The 14724-nt window shown below is 38.1% G+C and overlaps 1 protein-coding gene across 1 annotated transcript in view; it reads right to left on the bottom strand.

The window, feature by feature from the left end:
* The window catches only part of LOC129217747 (twitchin-like), a 364621-nt gene that overhangs the window by 47045 nt on the left and 302852 nt on the right, over positions 1-14724 (bottom strand). The window contains 7 exon segments of the mRNA XM_054852086.1: positions 149-242; positions 5329-5394; positions 5563-5601; positions 5685-5806; positions 8413-8578; positions 9940-10227; positions 11359-11531. Of these exon segments, the coding sequence (XP_054708061.1) occupies positions 149-242; positions 5329-5394; positions 5563-5601; positions 5685-5806; positions 8413-8578; positions 9940-10227; positions 11359-11531 (948 nt within the window).

The following is a 14724-nucleotide window of genomic DNA, read 5'->3' as shown; positions in this document are numbered from 1 at the left end:
TGAATGAAAAAAAAAAGCAATTTTGGACATTTTACTGAGTTAAAAAAATAGCATACGTTTAATACTGCTGTCATTGATAAAACACACCTAAGGTCTATTCACTCGAAACGAAAAATTTTTTAAGAAATCACATGTTAGCGGTACTTACGTTCCAATTTCTTCTAGTATGTCGTATTTGTCGTAGACATTTGACGTTTTTATGTCAACTGGTTGTGCGATGTACTTGTCAAAAACGTCGAACACTGGAACAAGAAAAGTAACAATATATAATTCAGAAAAAATAATAAAAAAGGCAGCAAAGAATAAATCCTTTGCTGAACAATAAGCTGTATGTACACTCATGTTTGTGAAAATTGCAGCAACATGAAGGACTCATTGGAAATGAATAAATTTACTGAACATATTATTCATAGTACTACAAACAAACGATCAAAATGAAATTAATGAAGTGAAAATAACTCGCGTAAATTAATATCGAATGTAGCTACCTCTCACAGCTATGCAATCGTGTACACATTTTGGCTTCGAATCATAGAGGTGCGGAAGGTCACGATTGGGAATAGCATCCCATATGGCTTCAATCTGAAGCCAAAGTTCATCCTTACCAACTGCCGGACGAGACACATGGGCGAACCTCCAACCAACGCAATCCGAGACACGCTTGACGGGCGTCATATCCGGAGAATGGGCAGGCCAAGGAAGCAGCGTAACCTGCCACGCACCGAAGAACACTTGTACGTTACGTGCGACATGTGGACGTGCACTGTCCTGCTGAAACATTGTACCAGGAATGTTCTGGAGAAACGGCGTCCATACATCCAGCGTCACAGCGTCCCTGAAGTAACGCTCGCTATTGAGTTTACTCGTAATTTGGACTAGATGGGACTGCCCTTGATATTCAGTGGCGTTTCAGACCATGACGTATGGCGTTATGCTGGTATGACGTCGGATTACACACCCTGGGAGGTGACGCTCCCATGTGTAATGTCTGACGCGTACACGTCCATCGTTATAGCGCAGATTAAATCTGGACTCATCCGAGAAGATGAACTGTTGCTAGTTCGCACGCCATTGGGTGTATCGGTGGCTCATTGAAGCCGGAAGTGGCAATGGTTAAATGTAGAGAGAATCATGTATAGGGTAATCCTAGCATGCAAGCCCTGGAGCAGCAGACGACGACGAACTGTGCATGCAACAAGTGTGTAGCTATACTCCAACGTTGTGCTAACCTACGAGAAGACGCTATACGATTCATCACAGCTAGGTGGGTGAGGTGTCTAAAATCCCGTGGCGTCGTTCGGTTGCGTGGGCTGGTGCGAGCCCTTTGACTAATTTCATCGTCTTCTGTCCATCTTTTACCATTTCACATCACAGTTGAGGCATTACGCCACGTGTGGGCACTGATTACTCTATACGTAACTTCATCCTCACGCATGCAGATCATGCAGCCCCATTCGAACTCCGTTACACGTTCATATGACGCTCTGCGTTTTGGACGAGGCATATTGAGTACTAGAGAAACATGTACCATCGGCAGATAATCATTTAATGATTCCAAAAACCTTTACAGCTCTTTATATACAGAGTCTGTGCCGCAGTTCAGGGGGCGTAACTCGGTCCACGCATGCGCGACGTCTCTATAATTCTAATCATTTGCATATCTTACCTTGCGATACGCTCCCTGTGAATTTCAGTTCATTTGCATAATTCTTTCTTGGGGTTGTAATTTTCACAAACATGGGTGTATTAAATACAGAAATTAGAAGCAAATCATCACCGTGTTGCTGGCCATTATCTAATGTTCGAAATTGCTGATTAAAACTTTGAAACCAAGCTTAAGTGTGTGATTTAAGGCTTTAAAGCAAACTTTAGGAAGTAAATGTTATTTGAAATCTAACAAAATCGTGAATTTTATGCTTCGCTCTAATTTATGCGCAAAATAATATAGTTTTGGCTCTCAGTCAAAACTTCAAGGAAAAGAAAATCAACACATTGTATAAAGATCTAATGCTCTCGTTCTCAAAACATAAAAGCGAATATTTAAGAAATACTAAAAAAACGAGCTGATGTGTGCATCACATGACTTCCATTTACTCCAATTTAATGTCATTTCCACATTTTTGGCAATTTTAATGTGATTCAATTGTTTACTCTCTAAATATCACCAATAGTGGCCAAAGTGAAACCAAATTTAAAAAAAAAAACGCCAAATTTTTCGTCAAGTTGGCGACAAAACTTTGCGATCAAAAGACTGGCGATATATCGCCAAGTGTCCGACAAATTATAACACCACTTGAGTTTACATCGAAATTAACAATGATTTCCCCCCAAAGAGGGGCAAAAGACCCCCTTAAGAACATCCGAATGCAACCAAAAGAGAAGGTGCACAACTAGACCCCACTAGGAGTCTACGTGCCAAATTTCAACTTTTTAGGATATACCCTTTTTGAGTTAAGCGAGATACATACACACATACATACGTACATACGGACGTCACGAGAAAATTCGTTGTAATTAACTCGGGGGTCGTCGAAATGGATATTTCGGGGTGTCTGTACGTTTCTAGGCATATATCCACGTGTGGTTGGGTCAGAAAAAAAACTCAACATTCATTCGGGGGTGAGCAAAATGAAAATTAAGGCCGAATTTTGAGTGAAAATTTTTTCGCGAATACAATACTTCCGTTTTTGGAAAAGGAAGTAAAAAGAAGGCAGAGACTTGAGTTTCCAGGGGGGGGGGGGTAATGTTTTTTTTTTTTTTTCATTTTGAAACATTGTTGTAAGATGTATCAAGGGCGCTTAATCCAATGGTGGGGATCTGACGTTTCGAAACTTTCCCGTTTTCGAGAAATATACGCAATTGAAAATAACAATGTAACGATACGCAAACCTGAAAGAGCGGCCAAAAACGGGAAACTTTTTATGTAACTTTAAAATACCAATTAAATTAACTAAATATAGAAACTATTAAAGCACGGACACCGAATTAAATATTATAATTGAAATTTAATAGGCTAAGAGATCCACTACTAGAGCTAGTCTCACATGGTAAAACGAACAATGAGACGCTTAGGTGTCAAAAGTACTGCCAAAGTATTTTACCTTACTATTTGTAATAAGTTTCATTTAGAATTAATACGAGGCGTATCCGGAAAGTAAGTACCGTTTCGTTCTAATGCCGCTGCAGCGCTGCTGTCGGTGCTCAGTGCATGCGTACTTGTTTCCTCTGTTCATGGGCTACAAACTCGCGCCATTACGGTTGATTTGTCTTGTGTTTTGCGTTTACTGTGGCCGTATATAATGTTTAAAAAAATCGATGATCCCGCCGACTGTGAAATTCGTTCTGTGATCCGGTTTTTGAATGCAAACGTAGAGGAATGCTCAGTGAAGGAATTGTGTTGCTGCATGACAATGCTCGGCCCCATACTGCTCGTGACACTCAAAGACTAATTGAACAGTTCGGTTGGGAGCAGTTTAATCACCCGCCGTACAGCCAAGACTTGGCACCGTCTGATTTCCACTTGTTCCTGCACATGAACTTGGAGGTAGGCGCTTTGCTTGTGATGACGACGCAAAAAACGCTGTAAATTTATGGCTCTCTTCATTGGCGGCAAGTTTCTTTGAGGCAGGTATAAATAAGCTGGTGAGCCGCTACGACAAGTGCCTCAACAATAGTGGAAACTATGTTTAAAAATAATTTAAGGTATGATCTTTCATGTAAACATTAAATAATCTTAAAAAAAAATGTTTATAGCTTTTTTTTCAAAACGGTACTTACTTTCCGGATACGCCTCGTATAAGTAAAAAATACATTATTTAAGAAGATTTGAATCGGTCATCGGAAAATTTTATGAAATACTTGTTTTCGAGATATTTTCTAGTAGTAGTAGTTTTTTTTTTTTTTTTTTTTTTTTTTTTTTTTTTTTTTTTTTTACAGTTTTAATCTCTCGAAAATTTAAGGGGTCACAGTACCTTTCAAACATTTTTTTTTTCAATTTAAGTAAATTTTATATTTCTTTGAAACCATACCATGCATACTTATTTCTTAATCAATAATTTATTTTCAAAATTTAAAAATATTGCCTACTTTTTCTAAAAAATTCAAAAAATTGAGAAAAACTTCAGTTTTTTTAAAATTCCTAAGGCTTTTTTATTTTTCACTAATTGAAAAAAAGTTTATAGCTAAACGATCACTATAATCATCTCTAAAAATCTGTGCATTCATTTGCTTATGAGTTTATTAGTAAATTTTCTGTGATTAATTATGTAAAAAATCAAAGTTTTTTTTTTTTAAATTGATTTTTAAAGGTTTAACATGCTGTAAACATTTGAGTAATTTATAAAATGCTTATCCAATGCACAGTTTTGTCAAATATGTTATCCTAATTTCCAAAAGTATTACTTTAAAGCTGTATCTTTAATAGAAAAAAATCCTTAGGGATTCTTATGACATGAAAACACAAAAAAAACCATCATCGAGAAAAAGGAATTTAAAGTTTTTCTTTTGCATAAGAACACATAGCGAGCATGACCCAAAACCACTCATAACTTTTTAAATATTTAAACTAAAGCAATGAAACTTTTCCCCTTTGTTCAGAATAATTTTTAGTTTTGAAATAAGCGATAAAAATTTTTTTGATCGTTTCATCATTTTTGAGGTACTGTAACACTTTAATTTCCACTTAATTAAAGTGTAATTTCCACTTAAGGCATATGAAAAGTTTTAATGCTACAAATCACTAGAAAGTTTTCGTTTCAACTAATGTGATCGTGTAGGCAATCAGGACTTGATACATTCAATGTGATCTTCCAGGTCATACATTTTGAATCAAAAAAACAATTTTTACTGCCATCAAAATATATCCTTGAAAATCATCATTACATAGCAAAAACACTCACTATAACAGGGGTGATTGTGAGTTCATCAAAAAATACCTGAAAGTTTCAAAGCGAGAACGGGGGGGGGGGGGAATCTTTGGCCCCTATTACTTAAGTGCACCTTTGCCATAGTTTTAAATAGTTCTGAGTCAAAATATTGCGTGCACATTTAATTAAATTTTTAATGGATTACAAAGTTACTTTTGAGCTGGTGTTATACAAATTATCTTGACATTTGTCCATCTTAAGGCTCTTGCAGGTATATTTGATGAGTATTATAAAATTAAAAGGAATTGCGGAGGTAAGGAGATAAAAGCACAACAAACAACAAAAAAAAAACATAATTCCGGTATTTTCGGACATAAAAATACCGGAAATACGTCCGAAAATACCGGAAATTCGGTAAAATACCGGAACACAATCACCCCTGCTATAAGCCGATTTTACTTACCAAACTGGTCATAGTTCCTAATTTTTCCTTCCGATTTTCCACGTACACGTCTACCCTGGGCATCCACTGTGGAAAAAAAAGGTGCAAATTTAAACGCAAAGAACAAAAATTAATTCAGTTTGCAAAACTGACTTTTTTTTTTCAAATTCGATTAGAAACATTTTTGGTGTCAGTAAAAGTTGAAGTAATAGTTATGGAAGAAATGGATTTAATAAGAGAGAAAACAAAACTTACACATTATGTGTTTTCTTCTAGCGGCATCTTTTTCTTTTACTGCGTAAAAATAGCAAAACATTATTAAATAAATTTCTTCATAAACTTTAGTAACTGCAATTAAAAGTAAATGAATATCTTACGCTTGGTGGTAATGAGCTGTGTGGGTTCACTGGGATCGCTTCTTCCGTAAATATTCTCCGCATAAATTCTGAACACATAATCTTTCCCAGGGTTCAAACCCGATATTGTGTGGTATGTGAATCTGTTGCAGAAAAAAAAAAGTAATCTGAATTAACTTTAACTCAATACAAAATAAATTTTTCCATATTCAGAGAACATTAAAAATCTATTCGTTTACACAGATGATGATTACCGCATATAAAGGGCGGATTCAGGGGAGGGTCAAAGGGTCAGCTGCCCCCCCCCCGTGACAAGAAGTTTATTATGATTATTATAGAACTTCTATAGTTTAAATCCGAAAAAATAGTACATGAAATGAATGTTAACCTCTTTTTGCTTGGTTCTAAAGAGGGTCCCAAAATTAACGCAAGATTTGAATTTGCCACCATTTTTTCCATAAATTGTTGGCAGCCATGAAAAAAGAACAATTGGACAGTTGAGAGTTTAGGGTTAATAAAAATGGGGTGTTATTGTACCATACAGCTAGAGAGAGTGAAACATTTCAATGACTGCATAAGGCATTTCCTAGTCGCGTACTCTCTCATTTCGGTCATCAGAATTGGCACCCTAGATCGTGTGATTTAACATTTTTAAATTTCTTCTTATGGGGTTATTTGAATTCAAAGGTCTATTATGTCAACAAGCCCACAACCACCCGTGCATTACCGTGTTGCGATACCGAGCGCCAATAACAGTAACTGCTTGACCAGCCTCAACTTTCATTATTTTTGAAACAATTGTTCAATAATGAAAGCGCGTTATTGTATCGTATAACGCTCCATTTTTGATTACCCTAAACTCTCAGCTGTCAAATTGTTCTTTTTTCAGGGTTGCCAACCATTTATTGCAAAAATGGCGGCAAATTCAAATCTTGCATTAATTTTGGGACACCCTTTATTATGTATTTCTTCGCAGTACGTAATAATTCAAAGGATTCACTTAGGTCTGTTTACTGGGCTATTGCTATTTTGAGTTTTTTTGTACATTTTCGAAAGAACAATCGCCTCTAATGATTTCGCAGAGCACTCATCCACCTCAAACCACGTGCGTGTATGTGTGTGTTGATTGTACTCTTTTTTTTTAACTATTTCATAATTGTAATCTCATATATTCAAAGAAAGGTTACGGTAACTTAACGAGCCTGTCTGCCCAAAGAAATACGACTTTTGATGAAAATTTGAGGGAATATGGTCCATGACGCAGATTGCACCATTGAAATATTTAGGGAAGGGAGATGAGTAATTTAAAAGGATTTTTTAATATTACCGGGGGGAGGGGGGTACACTCTTGCTTAACATATTTTTTTTATCCAGGAGATATAACACGGGCCATTAAAGTTTGACCCCCCTACAAAAACTTCTGGATCCGCCCTTGCCGCATACAAAGTACCTTTGCCTTCAAACAAACACAAGAAAGATTTATACTACAAGAGAAGGAAATAGCAAGCAGGGTCTAAGTGGGGATAGAACCCACCACCAGCCACCTTCTGCAGCAGAACCACGCAGGGGGCTTCAGTGGCCGAGCGGTCTGAGTGGTTGCTTGTCATTGGCACACTTGAGGCGATGGGGTCACACTAATCACAAGACATAAAGGGACAGAATTGCAACGTCTTACTGGAGTCACGCATTTGTGATATTCATGTGACTTCACATCATCAACGCTGCAACAATTTATTTGGGACATAGCACGCAGGGTCTAAGTGGGGATAGAACCCACCACCAGCCACCTTCTGCAGCAGAACCACGCAGGGGGCTTCAGTGGCCGAGCGGTCTGAGTGGCTGCTTGTCATTGGCACACTTGAGGCGATGGGGTCACACTAATCACAAGACATAAAGGGACAGAATTGCAACGTCTTACTGGAGTCACGCATTTGTGATATTCATGTGACTTCACAGCATCAACGCTGCAACAATTTATTTGGGACATAGCACGCAGGGTCTAAGTGGGGATAGAACCCACCACCAGCCACCTTCTGCAGCAGAACCACGCAGGGGGCTTCAGTGGCCGAGCGGTCTGAGTGGCTGCTTGACATTGGCACACTTGAGGCGATGGGGTCACACTAATCACAAGACATAAAGGGACGGAATTGCAGCGTCTTACTGGAGTCACGCATTTGTGATATTCATGTGACTTCACATCATCAACGCTGCAACAATTTATTTGGGACCGGTCACTTCGTGACATAAGACGTTGCTGCAACGTCATTTTAAAACGTTTCCGCGGACTGAAATTCAAAAGTTTCTGCAATCTGTTGATGGCTTTGCCGGTGCCATTTGTGGCAGCCATTCTTCGAAGACCCTGATACCGCTGTCCCACAACTTTCACATACGGGTCATATTTTGATCACTGTGTTATTTAGAAACATATCTGATATTATATTGCTTACAATTAGACCTCATGCCGCCTGCCTTGTCTGGTGGTCAGAGAAGTCTGACTGCGACAGGAAGGTACGGGTTCGAATCCCGGCTCGGGCATGGACGTACTTTCTCTCTCCCGTCCTTGTCCTTCCTTTGTGTGAATGTGTTGTTATGATGTGAATGGTTGCCTACCCTATAAACGGGTCCTTATGGCATGCGTGTACTGTAGAAGTCGGACTTCACACCAAATGACGGTACAGTTGGAAAAGTGAAGCAGCGCACCTCAAATTGCCAGCCTAGCTGGCACACAACAACAACAATTGAACCTCACCTGGTATTTCCGCAACGGATCCAGCTGGTCATTGGACATTCTTGCTTCTCAACCAAGTAGCTGCTCACGTGGCTGCCACCATCCCAGAGAGGAGGCTTCCATGATAATGTGACGAAATCGTCACAAACACTCTCAACGACTGGGAAACGGGGTGGATCAGGCTTATCTGAAATAAAAAGGCAACTAATTTAGAGCGCAAGAAAAATTGCATAAAATTACAGTATCAGGGGGAAAATATAAGCAAGCAGTAGTTTTGAAAACATGCAACTCTTACGTACTAATTAAGCAGCTTTTATTTTCAAATGTATATCTACGTAAACATGCAAAATTTTAATAACAAATAGAAATATACTTCGGCTCTGATAACTTGAACTTCGATGGAGGAGGGATAAATCGATTGCTATAAATGTTTACGTTTGGCGGCAGTACTATAGTTGGAAAGAAACATTTTGAGGAACTTATTTTTTAGGGTAGATATCATCGTTGACGGGTAGACATCATAGTTAGGTCAGAAAAGGTCAGTTTAGATTGCTATGCCAGCTCTAACTTAAGAAGTAGATATTCTTTTCAGAAGAAAATGTCCTTTAAAATTAATTAACATTAAATTTGATACGAAACGAGTTAATTATTTTGGGGGCGGAATTAACCGTTCCTTTGCAACTACAGCACTGTTTGGAGGTAACCTTTTATTGGTTGTCCAAGAACAAAAAGCTAGAAATGCTGCAATTTCAACTCTCGATTCAGTCGTGTTTCAATAGGGAAGTTTTCGTTTTTTCAATTTTATTTTTATATGATAGAGTAACATGTATGAACATCATAGGTGAAAAAATTTTTGCGATACGATAAGTAGTTTTTTTTTTATTTTAAAGTTCAAGCGCTTGTGACGTCAAATGGCATAGGAATGACGTCACCCCTCTTCCGATAGGGGAGAAGCTAAGGTCACGCATTCGACTTCGAAGACGAAACGTAAAAGGCTTTCTCCTCGCATTTAACTCCTCGCGTTTCTAGGATATTAAACCTCTCATCCTCTCGAAAATATTCGAATATCTCATTGGTGTTAGTGGAGGAAGATTATTTAGATTGTGCTTTAGCGAATCCGGCCTCCATAGTGTGTTCAAAAGGATTATTGAATTTCTAAAAAATAAAAATATCAGCGCGCTCAAAATGTTCCTAGCGAAAACAAGGGATCTTCGGCGGAAGGCTGCCCATTCGCGCCCTGTGATGTAGGCTCGTGACGTTTCAGAAGCGCGCACTTTTGCGCGTGGATTTTTAAAAATTCATTAAAAATCAACCACGGTGTTTTAAAATTCGGCGATGGTGAATTTTTTAGTTTTGAGGGTCAATTAACAATATCCAATAGCCAAAATATGAACATTTAATAGGTTGCGACTTCCCTATAGAACGGAAGGAAGGAGAACCAGTTTCTGACAATTTTCCGCTAATGTGGAGTCCTGGCTTATCAATGCTGTACGCAATGGGCGCTTAAATAAGGAATGTCGAAAGGGAAAAATTAAATTATAAGCTTACCATTTATCTGTACTTTGATAATGGCTGAATCCACACCAAGTTCATTTTCAGCAACAATTCTGTATGGTCCATTGTCGTACTTCTGCACGTCCCGTATGGTGAGTATAGCGTGTCTTTCCCCAACGGCCACGTCGTATTTCATGCCGCTCTCGATCTCTTCACCCTCCTTCGACCACTTGATCTTCGGTTTCGGGTATCCGGTGAACGGGATCTTCAAGGTGACGTTCTCTCCTTTTTCGAAGCAGGCCAGCTCCCGGAAGCGGGGAGGGACGTAAATGTGTGGAGCAGCTGAAATTATGAAGGAAGGAACAAAAATTAATTTTAAATTAAGGAATGGAATGAAACTGTAGCGTAAATATTTTGGTTGCTACAAGTAATCGGCTCATACCTCAAGGAACTTTTTTTGCATTGCAAAAACTTATTAAGAATTAAAAGGTTTTCAATGGTTTATACCACCTATTATATGCTACAAGTCTAGTAAGCCTCTATTTGTACTTTGTTTAATTATTTTTTTCGAAACAAAATAAATGGTAATTGTTGTACAAATGATAGTGCATTACCACTAGTTATCGTAAGTACTCATGAAGATTTTACGGATTATTTTGAATTCAAAACTAATAAGGAGTAAGATTAATTTTGTAAATTAAAGCAGTATGAAGCAAAGAGGCGTTGATGCCAAAATTAAAAATGTAGAGATAACTAGTACAAATGGAAAGATAACCTCTCCTCCATTCGGGGTAAGGATAGTGCCGGTCGTTCTGGTAGGTGCTGGTACACAGCGTGATTTAGAAAAAAAATTCAATTGCAACCTACCAAGTATCTGAACTTTAAACGTATTTCACTCAAAAGTTTAAACCGTTTTCTTGTATCTCTTCACTGCTTACTGCCTCAATTTAAATATTATCCCATAATATATTTTCAGCCGTAGGCGTGCAGAGCACAAGTTAGCTCTAGACAACAGGGACTGTCCATAAATGATGCTATTTTCTTCAATATTTCTACCCTCCCCCCCCCCCCCCCCCTCCCCACCACGTAGACATTTGTTGCAAAATGTCAAAGTTCAGACGCAAAGCAAAGTGGTATTCATCATATTCCTTGTGTCAGAGTGATGTTGATTGGTGTGGGTAGGATTACAGATTATTTACACTCAGGTGGACTTGCTCTCTGCACTTCTTAAATTGTTTTTATTACAACCAATATGTATGTTGTCATACTTTTTTTATACCATTCCTTCCCCCTACCTGGTCATAAATTCTCGCAATTTCTCGATCTACACATCCCCCTCAAAAAGTGATATCATTTATGGGCAGCCAAATGGATAATTGAACGATCCTACTGTCCATCTGTATAACTTCGTTGACTACAATTATTTCGCATTGAAATATCCTATTTTAGATTTTTTGGACGTTGATTGCTTACTTTTGATGAAAAGTTCTGCTCTGGATGTTCGGGATCCACCCTTGTTGGTTGCTCTGCAAGCATACTCGTCGGCGTCTTCTCCATACACTTCACTGATGACCAAAGAGTAGGTGTCGCCGTCCTTCAGCATCGTGTACTTTCCACCATCCATCAATTCCCTCGTGCCCTTGTACCTAGAAAAAAAAACATTACTATCAGTCACAAACTGCACTACAGATATCTCTCAACAAATCAAACGTTTTTTCTGAACAAAGAGTGTTTCAAAAAACACGATTCAACAACTTCAAACACAACGGTAATTTGCAACAGTAGTAGCATTTGCAATCAAAAACTATAGATTTTTTTTTTTTTCAGAACCATACTAGATAATTTTTGGCAGATAAAAATCATGAATTTTCAAATACACAAATAAGGAGGAGAATGTTAAAGCAAAAAATATCATTGGTTAACATGACGGGTAAAGCAGATATTAGGTTTCAATATGTTATACTACTAAAGCAGAACAGTATATCATGTGATTTTAAAGTACCTAACAACAACAACTAAAACATTGTCTCGCAATTTTATGTTGCCTAAATACTAAAGACATTACTTATTAAAATTTAATCCAAACAATTAGCATATAATTAATTCTGTTTTTGAGCAATTACGATTGTTTATTGTTCTCACTTGACTGTTTTGATGTGCTATCATTTTATTTTCCCGCCAGCACCCTCTGCAGCATCACCGTCGACCGGCTCCTCACGATGCTACTCCTCTAGCGAAAATCATCTCCAGGATGCGTCAATATCCTACACACACGCACGCACACACAAATACATACACCTACACACACAAAAACATACACAACTACACACACGCACCCACACAAATACATACACCTACACACATATACACAAACACATACACAAACACATACACACACAAACACATACACACACTCAAACACATACATACAGACACCTACACATACATACACTACACTTTTTTTCGCCGATAGAAGGCGCTAGTGTTGCTGGGGAGATATTTTGCTGCTCCTGAGATAAGTGATTTTTTACTGTAATTGTTTATTTTACTGCTTTAATTTCATTATTTTTATTGTATTTTATCATATAATATTAAGTATTTTTGTGATTTTAAGTCTTATTTTTAATTTACTTGCCTTCATAAAGTGTTTTTCTATTCTTTGTAGCTAAGCCTAAAATGTGCTGATTTCTTGTTAAGCCTGAGTGCTCTGTTAAGTGTGTAACTTGTTTATTTTAATTTACTGCTTGTCTAAGGATTTTGTAATATTTGTACCTTTTACTTCCAATGCTTTCTAATTCTAATAATTAGTTTTATTTCTTCAATTTTGCATTTTTGTATTGACTTTTTAAGTGTATCATTTTGAGCTAGAATGTGGGTTATATGCATCATGAGGGAGGTTAAAAGTGGTAAAGGGGACAAGTGGATTTCTTGTGATTTATGTCAGATGTTCTGCTTGTTTAAGGGAAAGGATGAGTCTGAGAAGGATTTCTTTTGCACTAAGTGTGTTGAACTCTCAGAAATCAGAATTAAGATGCTTACTTTGGAAGGTGAGTTAGCATTAGGCTGTAGGATTGCAGATGGGGTAAACACTCCAGAGGAAAAGGGGGAAGTTAGTAAAAAGGAGGTGGGCATTAGCTGTGGGTTAGATAGTGGGAATATTCCAGAGGTAAAGGGGAAAGTTACTGCTGAGGCAACAGACTGGGAAACAAAGGGTATAATTTTGGGAGATTCAATGGTGCGTGAGGTGGGAAACTAAAAAGGCAGAGTTAGACGTAAGGTGGCTAGATGTTGTTTGTCAGGGGCTCGGGTGAGAGATGTAAACAGGGTTGCCGAAAAGAAGGGGGTATTTAATAAAGAGGATGTAGTTACTTTGTGGGTGGGAACTAACGATGTAGGCCATAGTAACAACGATGAGTTTACAAAGGAATGGGATTCCCTGTTGGACAAAGCAACCAACTGTTCGGCAAATGTCCAAGTGGTTGGTTTGCTTCCCAGATATGGAGTGCATAGGAGTTGGTTAAACCAACGGGCTAGGTGTATGAACCTGGTACTCAAGGAAATTTGCGTAAAGCGTAGTATCAGGTTTATTGATGTGTGGAGTAAATGTAAACGCGATTGGATTGCTAGGGAGGGCCTGCATCTGAGCTTTACAGGGGTCAAAATGGTTAGTGGTTTGGTTTTAGAGGATTCAGAATCAAAAAACTAAGTTGGAATTGGGGGGCATGGTTTAAGGAGCAGAATTCGAGAGGGCTAACTATTGAGATTTTAGTAGAAACGGAAATAGGGTGGCTAATAAGAGAAAATATTTTAACAGTTGGGATTCAAATAATCGCGCAGCAATAAATGAAAGTAAGATGGGCTTACTTAAGGTTTTTTTATACAAATGCTCGTGGTATTAGGAACAAGATGGAAGAATTGAAAAGCATAATAATAGACGAGAGGTTGGATATTATTGGAGTTACCGAGACAAGGGCTACCGAAAATGATGATGATTTATTATCTATTGCTGGGTATAAATTGTTTAGGCAAGATAGAGCAGGTAAAAGAGGTGGTGGGGTTTTATTTTACGTCAGAGACACTTTAATTTGCAATGAATAGGTAATTAATGATAAACCTAATGAGATTGATATGATTTGGCTGGAGTTGATGAGCAATAAGGGCAAAAAACTATGTTTAGGGAACATTTATAGGCCACCCAACTTAAGCCAGGGTCAAAATGAACAGATGTTTAATATTATTAGTGACATTTCAATTAAGGGGTCAGTCATCATAATGGGAGATTTTAATTTTCCAGGAATTGATTGGAATAATTTTTGCTATAGTAATAGCAGAGAAGAGGAATTTTTGAAAGTAATTGGTGATTGCTTCTTTGATCAAACTGTGACTCGGGGTACTCGACAGGACGTGATTTTGGATCTAGTTTTCTGCGACATGGAAGGTTCTGTTCAGGGGTTATGTGTAGGGGAACACATTGGAGATAGTGACCACAAAAGTATTAGGTTTGGGATTAAATTTGATATGCACATAGTAGAGAATTTCAGGTTTGTGCCCAATTTCAGAAATACTGATTTTGTGGCACTTAGGCAGAGTTTGAAAGCAGTTTTTTCTTCCGGATTGGACAATAGCGATGTGAATCTTCAGTGGGCAGAGTTTAAGGAAAATCTAGCGAAAACGGTTGGGGACCATGTTCCCTTTAGGAGAAAGGGTGTCAACACTAAAATTTGGCCAATGTGGTTCTCCAGGGAAACTAAAGACGCTCTAAATTACAAGCAAGCCGCTTTTCATAGGTTTAAAGAAACTGGTCACAGTGCAGAAAGGCTTCAATATTGTAAGGCAAGG

This window comes from Uloborus diversus, chromosome 2 (assembly GCF_026930045.1).
Source record: "Uloborus diversus isolate 005 chromosome 2, Udiv.v.3.1, whole genome shotgun sequence".
Taxonomy (NCBI): domain Eukaryota; kingdom Metazoa; phylum Arthropoda; class Arachnida; order Araneae; family Uloboridae; genus Uloborus; species Uloborus diversus.
Note: the sequence above shows the minus strand (reverse complement) of the source record. Positions and strands in the feature narration are given on the sequence as shown.